The sequence below is a fragment of the Phalacrocorax aristotelis genome, chromosome 2 (genome assembly GCF_949628215.1).
Source record: "Phalacrocorax aristotelis chromosome 2, bGulAri2.1, whole genome shotgun sequence".
In the NCBI taxonomy this organism is placed as follows: Eukaryota; Metazoa; Chordata; class Aves; order Suliformes; family Phalacrocoracidae; genus Phalacrocorax; species Phalacrocorax aristotelis.
Window position 1 is genome coordinate 124,834,944 of NC_134277.1, and position 13,448 is coordinate 124,848,391.

The 13,448-nt window shown below is 39.3% G+C and overlaps 1 protein-coding gene and 1 long non-coding RNA gene across 2 annotated transcripts; both read left to right on the top strand.

Annotated features, from left to right (window-relative positions):
• On the top strand, positions 1–10,279 carry MRPL15 (mitochondrial ribosomal protein L15). The gene is made up of 6 exons (XM_075085023.1): positions 1–195; positions 3,664–3,821; positions 6,322–6,487; positions 7,003–7,126; positions 8,318–8,698; positions 10,144–10,279. Exons 1-5 carry the CDS (start codon positions 97–99, stop codon positions 8,653–8,655), a joined length of 885 nt encoding a protein of 294 aa, XP_074941124.1. The 5' UTR covers positions 1–96; the 3' UTR covers positions 8,656–8,698; positions 10,144–10,279.
• Positions 10,280–11,511: 1,232 nt separating this feature from the next.
• On the top strand, positions 11,512–11,995 carry LOC142053405 (uncharacterized). The gene is made up of 2 exons (XR_012659207.1): positions 11,512–11,583; positions 11,784–11,995. It is a non-coding gene; the product is annotated as an uncharacterized LOC142053405 (long non-coding RNA).
• The last annotated feature ends 1,453 nt before the right edge of the window (positions 11,996–13,448 follow it).

Genomic DNA, 13,448 nt, shown 5'->3' on the forward strand with positions numbered 1-13,448 from the left:
ACTGTCGGGAAGGGGCGGGAAGCGCGGTTTACGGTCCTGCCGTAAAGCGCCTCGCTTCAATCGAGGGTGGCGGCTGCCCTTGGGAGGTGAGGGGACATGAGCGGGAATGGCGGCGCCAAGGCTCTGGAGTTGCTCCGGTCCCTGCCCAGGGTCAGTCTGGCCAACCTAAGGCCCAGCCCCGGCTCCAAAAAGCGGGTGAGTTCCTGCAGCTTGTCGGGTGGCTCGGCAGCGCGCTTCCCCCCCGGTGGCGGGCGCGTCCGGCCCCGCTGGCGTTTGCCCCGGGGGCTGTTGGAAAGCCCTTGGGGAGCCTGTGGCGGGCCCAGGAGAGCGGTCTGGCTGGAATAGGAGTGGGGTGGCAGAGGAGGGGGTGGTAGTGTTGTGTGTGCGTGTATGTTGGCCCTGTGCTTTCCGTTCGCGTGTCCTGTAGCCGGTGCGTGAGGCGAGCTCCGCAGAAAACTGGCTGGTGAGCGGCCCTAGCTAAACCTAAGGGCCATCGCTGGGGGACCTGTGGAAGCGTTAAAAAAGTACGGAATACCAAGTGTTTATGGGAGGGGGTGACACGTTTGTGAAGGGAAGGTTGAAAGGCTTAAAAATAAGAGGAATGTGATGCGAGCCAGTGTTTCTTGTTACTATTGATTTCTCAAAAACAAACTAAATGTTATCTTCCCTGTCTCATTGTAAGTGATAGAGGAGTAAAGAAAAGAAACCAGGAAGAAACCCACCTGGTCTGGGGGACATATCAATGAACAGGGGGATAAGGTTCAAGGGCTAAAGGTACAGGAACAGAGAACTGACAGGGAGCACCAAATCGCACTGCCCTGTCAGTGCTCAAGGCTCTCTAGGGATGCCTGCAGAGCTGGCAAGTGCTGCATAGTTGTAACCCCTTAGACGTATGACAAGGCAGGAGAATGGAAATTCTTCCCCCCTGCAGCTGTTGGGGTTCCCCGTCAAGCTACTTCACTTGGGGCTACAAACACCCAGCTTGGCCAGGGTCAAATGGAGCTGAAAGCAGCAGCCCTGTACAGCACTGGAGTGGTGATTCGTAAGGGTTTCCAAACTAATCCAGGCTCCCAAACAGTATTTTCAGGCTTAGCATCCAGAAGTTGTGAGATAGTCTGAATTTGAAGTTTACTAGAACTAATGCTTTCCTACCAGTCTTAGGTCTCAGGACTTTTTGTTTCTCAAGGTAGCTGTTGGGTTTAGAAAAATGCCTTTTTTTTCTTTATTTTGTTTTTTTTAAACCTTGAAAGTAAAGATTTTTGTACACTCACTAGGTCTTTAGCCAGCAACTTGCAACTCCATATAAGAAATGAGCATTTTTTTCTCCATGGTACTTCTGTTTGCTTTCACTTAAAGTTTGTACAAGTGACCTCAGCTCTGTTTCTCTGGTATTTTTCTCTTGGTGTCTGATAACCTTATTTCATGATCAGTGAAGTTCTCAAATAAGAACATTGAAGAACATTTCACTTCACAAACAGAAGTTGCAGCAAAAAAAAAAAGTTTTTGATTGGCTCCTCTGACAGTCTAAAATCTGGTCAATGTACTGATTACACTCTGTTTGTGACCAGATATTGTCGGTGTGTTTGTATTAACCAAAGTCACTGTGTAATCTGGTGTCCACAGGGGCAACTGCCAGAAAGCGTGGGCCACCTGTGTCCTCTCTTTGCCTCCAGCTGCTCATACCCGCTGTGTACTTTGTACTGCTGCTAGAGGTTGTGGGGTGAACCAGAGCAGGGAATTAAACCAGCTGAAAACTAGTTAGACAAAAATCAGTTTTCATCTAGTTTAATTCCCTGACCTGTCCAACGTGGAGCCCCACAACCACTTGTGGCAGCACAAGAGGCCCTGTGAATAACGCATAGTGTGTGAGCTGGAGACAAGTCATCTTCCTCTGGTGGCAGGGGTAGTCTAGTCTAGCATAAAACTGCATTTAAACTCTGTGCTGTTTAGCATTAATACAAGCAAGCCGTGCATCTTAGGTCAGCTGAAGCTTCAAATAGAGTAATGCTTTTTTTTCTGATGTATGTCCGTACTGACTTTTTACTAATATTTCATTACACATTAAGTGCTCCATAGCTTTGGAAAACTTACAGACACAATAAAGAGCATAAAACATGAATTTTTATGTCTCTGTGGTGTTAGGCTAATAATCAAGTACTGTGATGTAATGAGCAGTTTTCAGACCTGAGTTTTACTCAATATTCTGTGCTGCAGTCTAACCACATAGAACAATTTGTAGGATTAAGGGTGCTTGAAGCTTGGCTGTCTGAGTGTTGAATACAAAAAATGGGAAATCGAGGAGGCTTACTGTAGCCTCTTTAGTAATGAATTATTTGTTATTATTGATCCAGCAGTGACTGTGCTGTGACTTAAACAAAGTTAGCGTATAAGCAGTATAAATGCTGTTTAGAATGTGTTGCTTTATATGTTTCCCAGCCTGACTGATTCACATTGAGGAACACAATGGAAAATAGCAAATGTGTGGATTGTGTTGTGCAGCTATGAGACTGGTTAGCAGCATGGCATTGCTCTTTCCATATGTGTTCACACTCCAGTGAATGTTCACTTAAATGGGAGAAATTTTGTAAGATAAAATGGATCCATCGAAGCAATGCACAGATGTGATTGTGCCTTTTGGGGGTGAACAGTGAAATCTACCCTGTGCAGCATGGCATTGAGATTCTGAAGCTTGTGGCTCTGTTTTAGCTCTGACAAAACATGAAAAAAAGTTGAAGTGAGCCTTAGTGCTGCAAATTCTTCAGTGCATGAATTAAATGAAGTCACCTTATGCAGGAAATTTTGTCACTCCCAGCTGCTCATTTCCACCCTTGCTCACTGATGGTTCTATAATCCTATAGAGATATTTGCATACCCATGAATTGTACTGAATGGTGCGACTGACCTGGATTTTAAAATAAAAAAAAAAGTTTTACCTTCACTTATCCCTTTGATCCTGTTCACCATTTAGCTGTGCAGGTGCTTCTGCTGGCACAAACAAGAGGTGAGCACAAGAACACAAGAAGATTGCTGAACTGCTACATATGGCTCTAAGGCTAATTTAAAGTGCTTGGGGAACTAATAGCTTAGTATCACAGCCTTAATTTAAAAAATAATAAAGGTTTAAAATACAATCTTCTCTTTTGATTTGTTGCAGTTACTACTGACTACAGTTGCAGACTCTTTTAGAAAGTCTGAGTCCATGAAAATAATTGTTTGTGTGCATAGCATATATAAACTGCGTCCCTGCCCCATGAGGTAGATTTTTTCTTTTTTTTTTTTTTAATATCTTTTTTCACTGTCAGTGTTCGGAAACTTCTGAGCACTGGTCAACTCTCTTAGGAAATAGGAGGAAGTATCAATAGTTAATTCAGGAAAATTCTCTAACTTGGAGAGTGCATGGTGTAAGAGGTAGGATTAAATACTAGTATTCCATTTATCACAATATGTGTTCATATAAACATTGTGGTGCCTGCCTTAAGCTGTGCTGTGCAAAAATCACCTTAACTGCTTTTCTGACTATTTTTCCCCTTAGAAAAGAGCAATCTCTTAATTTTTCCTCAAGAATCAGCATTTTGCTCAGTCTTTTATATTTCTGAAATCTTATGTTTTATACATACTTATCTCCAAAGTAGTTGACTAAACATATCATGGATTGTTTTCAAGGAGAGAAGACGTGGCCGTGGAAGATACCGTGGTAGGAAGTGTGGTCGAGGTCACAAAGGAGAAAGACAAAGAGGAAATCGCCCCCGATTAGGCTTTGAGGGTGGTCAAACTCCATTTTACTTGGCCATACCAAAATATGGATTTAATGAGGGACATAGGTAAGTTTCTTGACATTACTCAGAAATTAATCATTGTCTGCTTTTCTTGGTCTTTCCCCTGAAGCCAGAAGTTAATATGCCAAAGCAGGCCTAACTGACAGTGAGGCATTCCTCTCAGACTGTTAGCTTCCTCATGAGCAGAATCTCCCATTTTTTGTGAGATCATTTTTTAATGATTTCTTTTTATTATTATTTAATTAATTTCTCTCTGTCGTTTTACAGCTCTGCTTATTTGCCCTTTTCTTTGCATAATCCCTCGTATGTAGCAGGTTACCCTTCCGCCTACAGCTGAGTGTGTTTCTCCTCGGACCACTCCTCCATACACCGTTGTTTCTCCCTCTGCCTGTCTGCGCAACAGATAACCTGTTGAACTGACTGGGAACAGTTGGCTTGACATGAGCGAGGATGTTAGGCATGGAAGTGTAACCCAAAGCCTTCCTTTGTTATTTCTCTCTGCTTTTTTCACCTGAAGCTCTGATCTGCTGCTAGCCAAACAATTCCACTTCTCTTCATGACGCTTTTTTTTCAGTCCTGCAACACTGCAGTCTTTGTCTGTCTGCACTCCATCTGTTCCACCTAGGATCTTAACAAGACCTTTAATATCAGATCTATTGGATGAAGCCATTAAGTCATCTTTCACAATTGTTCTCCTCAGAGACATTCTGCCTTGTTTGACAGTTGTTCTGTCCCCTCTTCACATTGTGCTTGTTTATGCCATGTCCTTCTTTCTGCTTCTTAACTTTTAAAATTATTCTTCTAACCAGTCACTGTTCTTAGCTGGAGATCTGTTTGCCAGCGTGTTATTAATGTCCTTCACTACATTGAAAATTAAAAATTTTTGTTTAGTTGGTTTTTGTTGTTGTTTAAAGCTGTTCTTGTTTCCTAAGAAGGTACCTATGTTACCTTGGTCACTAACCATTTTGTTGCTTTTAGGTATGGTCATTAAAGCATTGTATGGATACAGAAATTATTATAGGCAGTAGTATCAACAGTGTGCCAAACCTAGCAGACAGTTTAAGAATCGAAGGACTTACGTGAATTTATTTGTGAATTGTTAAACTTACAATTTGATTTTATGTTTCATTTGCTGTTATAACTTCATGAAATAGCTGTGCATTTTTATGTTTCTATTCTTTATGCGTGCAGTATGACTTACAGACCTTCCCTGATTATCAGAGGTTTTCTGTCAGTCTTGCTTGTTTTGAAGTGTGATTCAAACTATATTTCCAAGTACTGTGATTTCCTGCTGTTTGCTTAACCTGTTGTAAGAATAAGTGGGCAGCACTTCTGATAGCTGAAGGCAGTAGATCCACAATCCTACAAGGGAAATGCTGCAGAATGCAGACACTGAGCGTTTTATGTTAACGGTGGTCGCAAGCACACGAATAACCAACAGCAAAAATCCAAGTTTCTGCAGTGACAAGAAATTAATACGGTCTTGCTGTTTTTAACTGCATCTGACAGCATGTGAAACAAAGTACTCTGTAATTTCTTCCTAGTGTTGTTGGCAAAATTTCAATACCAGGCTATTGTAAATAGTTTTCTAGTGAACATTTTAAGTGCACTTGAGAGAGAGTGTTGTGGCAGGATGGGAGCACGCTGCGCAACGTCTCTGCTGGTTTATCTTCACCTTGCTCTTTCTTCTGTCTGCAGTGGTGTTCCTCCACTTTTTGAACTTTTGCTCTGTTGGGATCTGTCTGATGGTGCAAATTCGGTTGCTTGTCTTGTCGTACTTAGCTTGCCAATAACAAAGATAAGCTTCTCAGTTTTTCTGCTACCACTCACAGGTTTCCAGTAATGATGATTTAAACTGATTGTATTTTGAGCATCAGCGTAAATGGTATGCAGGAGCACGCACAGGGTTTGGCTGATAGTCTTTGACTAAATTTATATGGGAGGGGAGGATATATTTGGTTTTGACTGTGTATTTTTTGCCCAGATTTTCTGAATGTGTCAGTGAAGCTACCAACTGGATTCACTTTGAAGATGGTTATATATAGTTACAGAATAGATATATACATACATATATATTAAAAAAATGTATATACTATAGAAATATATAGTTATAAAAGATGCTAATATATAGTTATTTAGAATCTTGTTGTCTTATGAAGAAATGCTGACACTTTAATTTCTTCATCTTTTTTTTCTTCAGTCTTTTTTTTCTTTTTTTTCTACCAGTCAGCGGGTAGAGAGGTATTCTGGAGTGAATTGAGCTTGGCAACAGCAAAAAGATTAGTATCGTATTGGAGGTGGGGATGTGTGAGAAAACCTGAAGGCATAATAGAGTTCAGGACTGTAACTAGGGCTTGGACTTGCATTAAATTAAACTTAAAATTTTGGCTTATGGATGGGTGTGTTTTAAACAATTACTTGGTAGTTTTAGGAGTAGGTAGAAAATGGAATACAGTGTGGTGTATCTCAGTTGACCAGTTCCTATTAGAGCTTCAGTTTTGCAAATTTATCATTCTTTGGTTTTGTTTTGTTTTCTTCTCCCCAGCCTCAGACGTCAGTATCAACCACTCAGTCTTCAGAGGCTGCAGTACCTGATTGATTTGGGTAGAGTTGACCCGACGCAACCAATCGACTTAACGCAGCTCACTAATGCGAGAGGTGTAACAGTACAACCTCTCAAAAGGGATTATGGTGTCCAGCTGGTGGAGGAGGTATGCATACAAGCCACTTATTACTTCAGGCAGTATAAAGCCCTGGGTTTTCAGTTTTGCCGTGCCAGGCTGTCAGACTGTCCCTCCCGTGTTTTGGAAGCATCTTTGCTTTTCTAGATTCGTTTGGTGTGGAATTTTTGTGGTAATAAATCCACTAGAGGGCACTGTGTGTAAGCAAAATAAAAAAACCCCTCCAACCCCAGGATGATATTTTAAGACCTGAGAGGCTACAAAAACAAGAGTTAAGGAGCACATAACAAGAGGTTGAACTAGAATTTTAGAACAGAAGACTAGAATGTACTGAAATGTATGACTACTTTGGACTGGCAAATGTTTTTCATTCAATCCAGGTGACTTGAGTGAGAGCAATTTGGTTACCTGTCTTGGTGTAGGGAACAGATAAATCATAGTATTTTGCAGGATTTAATGTTTTTTACAACTTTTCAGAGAAGAAAAAAATGTACGTCCTAAAATAGTAATTTTAATGTCAGTCTAATATGTTTTGAAATTTACAGGGTGCTGACATCTTTTCAGCAAAAGTAAATATTGAAGTGCAGAGGGCATCTGAACTAGCAATTGCAGCCATAGAAAAAAATGGAGGTGTTGTAACAACATCATTCTATGATCCAAGGAGTTTGGGTAAGAATTACTTTTCACTTCTGACTGTTCCCCCTCCCCCCGCCCGCCCCCCGAATGATCTAAATCAAAGTTTCAAACACAGTTCTTACTGGAAAATCACTAACTCCTTCTATTCTAAAAGCTTCAGTAACACAGTGTTAGACAAAGGTTGAACTGTAATGCATCCACAGTTCTGCTTTTTTAAAATGTTCGCCTGTTTAGCCCTGCCAGTGTTAGTAGCTACTTACAAATCATCCAGTTAAAGAAATCCAAGTAGCTTTGGAAATAGAGGAACTAATAAAAGATTGTTTCTTTGAATTTTTGTCTTCTTAGGGTTTAATAATCCTAAGAAAATTCAAGGAAAAAAATATTTAAAAACCCCTGTGGATGTTTATTTTTAATTTAAAAATACTTTTGTGGTTAAAGTGAGGAAATAACCAAGTTACAGAAGCTCAGAATCGTTCCAGTCAAAATGGCTATTGTTTTCAGAGCACTTTCACTGGAGAATGAGGCTTTGCTTTGCTTGAGGCTGCATCCTGCCTAATATTCATTCATGCACTTTTTATTGACAATAATGGAGCTTTCATCTGTGCATGAGGCTGAGAACAAGAGGAATAGGCATTTTTAGTGTGCAAAATATGTTACCCTGGAATGATAAAAGTGATTTTTTTTTCCAATTCAGAAAATAATCAAAATATTAAGATTAAAAGGATCTGGAGTGTAATTTGCCAAATTCAGTAAAAATTGAGGAGAAGGTAGTCTCACAAATGACCGTAGAGGTGCACACGGCATTGATTCTTTATTTAAAATACTTACAGAAACACTAAATTTGACACTTGTCGTACACTGCATAATAGCCATGCAAATGTATCGCTTCTAACCTGGAAGTCAATCCTTTATATAAATAGCATCTTCTAGCTGAGTTATTGTGTCTTTCCAAAGTAGGCATTCTGTATGTATGAGAAGTAATGATTCATCCAGATTGTAACCATAAATATCAGTTAAAACAGAGTTGTTCGTTTGGTTAAGTGAAACTTGTTAAAGACTATCTTATTCTGAACAAGAATATTCTTAATATTTGTTTCTTTGCTTGATCCTTTTTAATAAGAGTTTAATAATTAGCACAGAATTTTAAATAAAAGTGTCATTTAATGTCTTTAAATATGTATTGTAAAGCATAGTATCTAATTTTTCTCTCACGTTTGCCCACAGAAATTCTGTGTAAGCCAGTAGTATTTTTCCTGCGTGGCCAGCCTATTCCAAAGCGAATGCTTCCACCTGAAGATCTAGTCCGTTACTACACAGATGCTGGGAATCGTGGGTACCTGGCAGATCCATCTAAGGTTGCAGAAGCCAGGCTTGAACTTGCCAAGAAATATGGTTATGTCTTACCAGACATAACTAAGGATGAGCTCTTCAAAATGTTAAGCGCACGCAAGGATCCTAGACAGATATTTTTTGGTCTTGCTCCAGGATGGATCGTAAACATGGCAGACAAGAAAGTTCTGAAACCAACTGATGAGCGGCTGTTAAAATACTATAGCTCATGAATTCGGGACTGGAGACAACTGCAGGTGTACAGGAAACATCTGGGTATGAAATAATGGATACGAAGTGGTGTTTGTTTTTTTTAAGACTCCTGTTATGCTAGACAAAACATAAATTTTTTGTTTATGCAATCTTCTGGTGTAGCTCTCAACTTTTTTATTGTCATAATACAGTGTATGAAAAGTCTTAACATTTGGAAACAGTGTGGAGTCTGACATAAAAGCGTGTGTTCAGGCACTTTCTCTTGCGATGATTTGCCAGTTATTTTTTCAGACAAAATGTTTTGATGTTGCATTTATTTCTGAGGATGATTCCAAAGCGTAACTTGACCTAATAATTAATTTATTCTTTTCTTTCCCCCTCGATTTAAAATCAGAAACATGGCTGTACAAAGCTAATATTACTTTATAATTATATTACATAGCATTGGATTTTATGTTTTGGAAAACGGTGCCATGACTACCTCTAAGAGGTAGGCCATCTAATTTTTTGACAGGGAAAATTAAGAACAACCAGAAATAACAAAGTACAGAAGAACTCATTGACCTTTTCAATTCCATAGCAATGTTTTGGATTTGGCACTGCTATTGATACCACTAGAGCTTGGGAGGTCTTGATTTTTATCTTATTCCTTCAGGTGGAATTGAGGGAGACAGGGTATGCTGTTTAAAAGAACTTTATATCTAATTTGGTTTTTTTTTAAAAGACAGCTACCTTAAATCAATGGCTTTTATTATTCAAACAGAGTTTAAAACAGACATAAAAGTAATGTCATTAATAAAAATGCACAGCAGAATCCAGAAACAATGAATATTAGACAGTGGCAGTAGGTTGTGTAGGTTGGGGTTGTAAGGGACAAAGTTCGCGATTAGGAACTGTCGCGTATGTGACAGTGGGCAAATGAATTTAGATGTTGTGAGAAGTGAGGGACAAATTATTTTTATGGGAGACAGTATTTTAATCACACCAACTTGATAAAATCTTGAAAAATATTTTCCAACAGGTGTTTGTTTCATCAGTCTCTCCAGAATCCTATCCTATTACTAAGCAAGTGTATTCTAGGTTTCATACGGAAGTTTAGGATTGGGCATTTAGGATGATGAACCGAGCAGTAAATTGAAAGGTGAGAGAGGAGACTAAGTTAATCTATCGGAGCTTGATCTGACCCCTCAGAAGTTAATGAGGTGCTTCATAATTATATGAGCTTTAATGGAAGCTGAATTTGGCTTTAAAATAGGGATAACTTGGTTATTAGGAAACCGTCTGGAAGACCAGAACACAAGAATAAGTCTTGCTTTCCAATTTTCATGTGCCTTTGGAAGTGCTGCTTACAGTTTCCTGTAGCTGCCAAACCATCCCATCTCCTAGGGAAAGCCCTCTGAGTGCCAGAATCTCCTGTTTCTCCTGTGTAACACCTGTATTTCGCTTGTGTGCTGGGGAGGGGGGGGGGAGAAGAAAAAAATATCTAAAATATCTTCTTTTTCTTTCAGAGAATAACAAGAAGCGGATTAATTTTTTTGTTGGTGTTTGTCAACCAGCCCAGATTTTTGCTTCACTCAACAAACTGCCTTGTCAATTAATCTGAGCAGCTGTAATCACAGAACAAAATAAAACAAGTCTTCTGTCCTCATGCTGATTATTTAATCTGAAATTCAGAGGTTAACAATGGAAGGTCACTAATTTTTACAGCTTACTCCTCAGCTGCTATTGTCAGTTGTTACTGATAGCATCCAACACGTTAAAGGTTCTTCTCCTGATCCATGGTTTAAGTATAGGTGAAACATAGCAAAACAACACCTATATAAAATTGTGTTGTGAATAGCAGGAATTTGTTCTTAGTGGCATTAACGTTCATATTTTATAAGGTGCACAAGACTTTTTTTGGCACATTAAGAATAATACCATGTGCCAAAAAAAGTATAGCTGGTGTTAACTTGAATGTGAAGTAAATAACTTTCTCACTTTAGATGTATCCTGTTCTGCATCCTGATGATTGTTGGTTTGGAAACTTAAATGACAATCAATAGTTTTTGGGGTTTTTTTTTTACCTTTTTTTTTTTTTTTTCTTCTTTTTGTTATTACAATACTACTGCCTCCGTTTGGGAAGGAGTTGGAGGCGGGGGAAGAGTATTTATTGCCTTCCCTTATTTGTGCCATAATGTTTCTGTTTTTATGAATCAATTCACAATTGTATTTTGTGGAGGTGGTGGTACTCAACAGGAAAGCTACTTAACTGGAAGCGAAGAAGGAAGTTAGTCATATTAGTGAAGACCAGGAGACAAAAGTGTTTATGTATCATTGTGTATTTTTGGGAGAAAGGGGGGGGGGGAAGGCAACTTTGTTTCCACTCGTGCTCTTTGTATTAAAATGAACAAATTGCTCTCAGCAGTTTTTTTTTCCTAAATCAATTTCTTTAATATACACATGCGTGCACGCGCTGGTTTCTGTAGGCTTCTAAATGGTTTTCAGGTGAAAGGGTAACTTGGATAAAATGATAACAGTGAAAGAAAGAATGAAAACAGGAAACAGATGTCTGGTGACGTTGAGGGATTGGATAGCACTTATTCAGTGAGCGACATCTTAGTCACAAGGCAGCTGTATCCTGGCTCTGATACTATAACGCTACAAATACCTTGGAGCCAAAACAGCCACGTTCCACAAAATCCGGTCATTCTACTTTATAAAGGTGATCTTTTATCATCTTATAATTGGAGAGGGCAAAAAGGGCCATATGTTGCTTTATTTAAAACGTGCAATGCTTGTCTTTTCTTCTCTCTTCTGTTTACAGTAGCCTGTATTTCTTAAGGGTTGTTCTGATTTTTATTTACTAGTGAAAAAAGTGACAAGGCTATAGAGGATTTCCTGTTCATTTTATCTCGTCAGGAACATGAGTCTCCTGGCAATAGAATACAGAATTATCAAAAGCAGAAGTAAGTTATTGACAAGGCTTCTAATAAATCTGTAATAAACAGCCTCCCACTGGACTGTTGTTTATAGGAGGGTCAGGCTTGCTGATGCAAGACTCTGGCCTCAGATGCCAGTGCTGGGTTTTTCTCTTTACTTAGGAATGTGCACCATGTTTTTCATGTTCATAAGGTAAATGATTGCCTTGGATATCCTGTTTTGATAGGGGTTTTCATACGTAACAATGTCTTGCACAGTAAGAAGCACCCAATCTGCTGTAACCGGAAAAGCACTATCAAGTAGCTGAGGAAAAGAAACATCATTTGTGCCATAAAATACTGAAAGCCAAGTCAGTTTTTATCAACAACATCATACTTTTTTGATGAAACTGATTACATGTGTGCGACTGAAATAAAAATAAAGGCCTCTGAATGAGTACGTACTTCGTTATACCTTGATAATTAGAAATCACCTGTTTCTTATGAGAGAGACTCTACCACCAGCAGGCAGTCAATACTTACAGGTGGCTGACTGCAGCCTTGAAATGAAGCAAATTAAAATAAATGCATTTTCCCTTTTATTTGTGCTGGATTTTCATTTCTTATTCTTCACAGTATAGTGTTTGTGTTTAACAACCGATAGGTGACTGCACCATCCACTGATTTCCAAAAAGGAATAAATGAATAAATCAGTGGCCCTGACCCGAATCTTCGCTGGCAGCGTGCCAACATTGTTTTGACATACAAGCATAATTGATGTTAGTCCTCCAGGAAGTCATATAAAAGTGATCAATTATGAAGATAGCTTCCCATTGCTATTTTATTTTCTATTTTATTGCTTAAGTTCAGAATGCTAATGCAAAGCTAATTTTGCACGGTTGAATGCTCACGATTCTGTATGAATTTGTCTCTGGCTTGAAATTGTTGCACAAGTTTTGTATTTTAAGTACTTCAGTGTTATGTTTACATATATCTGAAATAAGAAGGACTCTGTGTCTGTCCTAAATGGCCAATTTAATATTCCATATGCAGATTTATTTCTTAAAATTTCTTGATGGGTGATACGGACAGGAATAGTTTTACCTAACTCACTGTCTGTACTTCAGTTTATTGTGTTATGGTTTAGTCTATGAAAAGGTGTAGTTAGAAGTCCTGGTGTGACAGAATTCTTACCCATTAGAGGAACATTATGGACTTTTTAAGCTCCTCCATTTCCTAGCCCGAGTGGCCCAGCTTGGTCTTTTATAGCAGAAATATATGGCATTGTCTGAAGGATTATTGGTTTCTCAGTGGAAGCAAACTATCCTCAGCTCTCTTCCGTCTCCTTCAGTTAATATTCCCTCTGTCGCATCTGCATCTTTCCAAGGTCTCTTCTCATTCTCCCCTTGTAGTGGTGGGAACTAAAGGGCTCAATCATTCTCACAGTGTCATCCTGTCTGGCCCACTCTGGGTTTGAAAATCTGGTTGTTTTATGTGCCTCTGGAGCAGGAAAAGTGTTGATCATTCCTGCATCTGTTTATACGAGGGGCTTTTTCATGGCTTGAGTTTCCTGGACTGGTGTTGCTTTTGTTGTTAAAAATGTCAACAGCAATGTTGTTTACTTGTTAACCTTGTAGATTCCAAGGCACGCCCCAACCGAGTTGGAGGGGCCTTTGAGCAATGGATTCAGAGTTTACTCAGAGTCAAGGAACACTCCTAGAAGGGTGTCTGTGCAATTAACTCAGAATTACATGCGCCAGGTACGAGTCTCAATGGATAGGTAGTTTTGCACTCAGTGCATCAGTGCCCAAATCAGACTCTCCTTGCGTTTTTGGAAACCCAGCCTCTGTAAGGTTCGTTATAGGTTCATGACAGGTTTGTCCTGTCTGCTCTCTAATCTATAAATAAGGGCA

Bases quoted from the DNA above. Each gene is read 5' to 3' on its own strand.
- MRPL15 (XM_075085023.1), top strand. From the start codon at position 97: ATGAGCGGGAATGGCGGCGCCAAGGCTCTGGAGTTGCTCCGGTCCCTG. The intron at 6,488-7,002 runs GTATGCATACAA...TGAAATTTACAG, and splicing joins GTGTCCAGCTGGTGGAGGAG to GGTGCTGACATCTTTTCAGC. The intron at 7,127-8,317 runs GTAAGAATTACT...GTTTGCCCACAG, and splicing joins CTATGATCCAAGGAGTTTGG to AAATTCTGTGTAAGCCAGTA.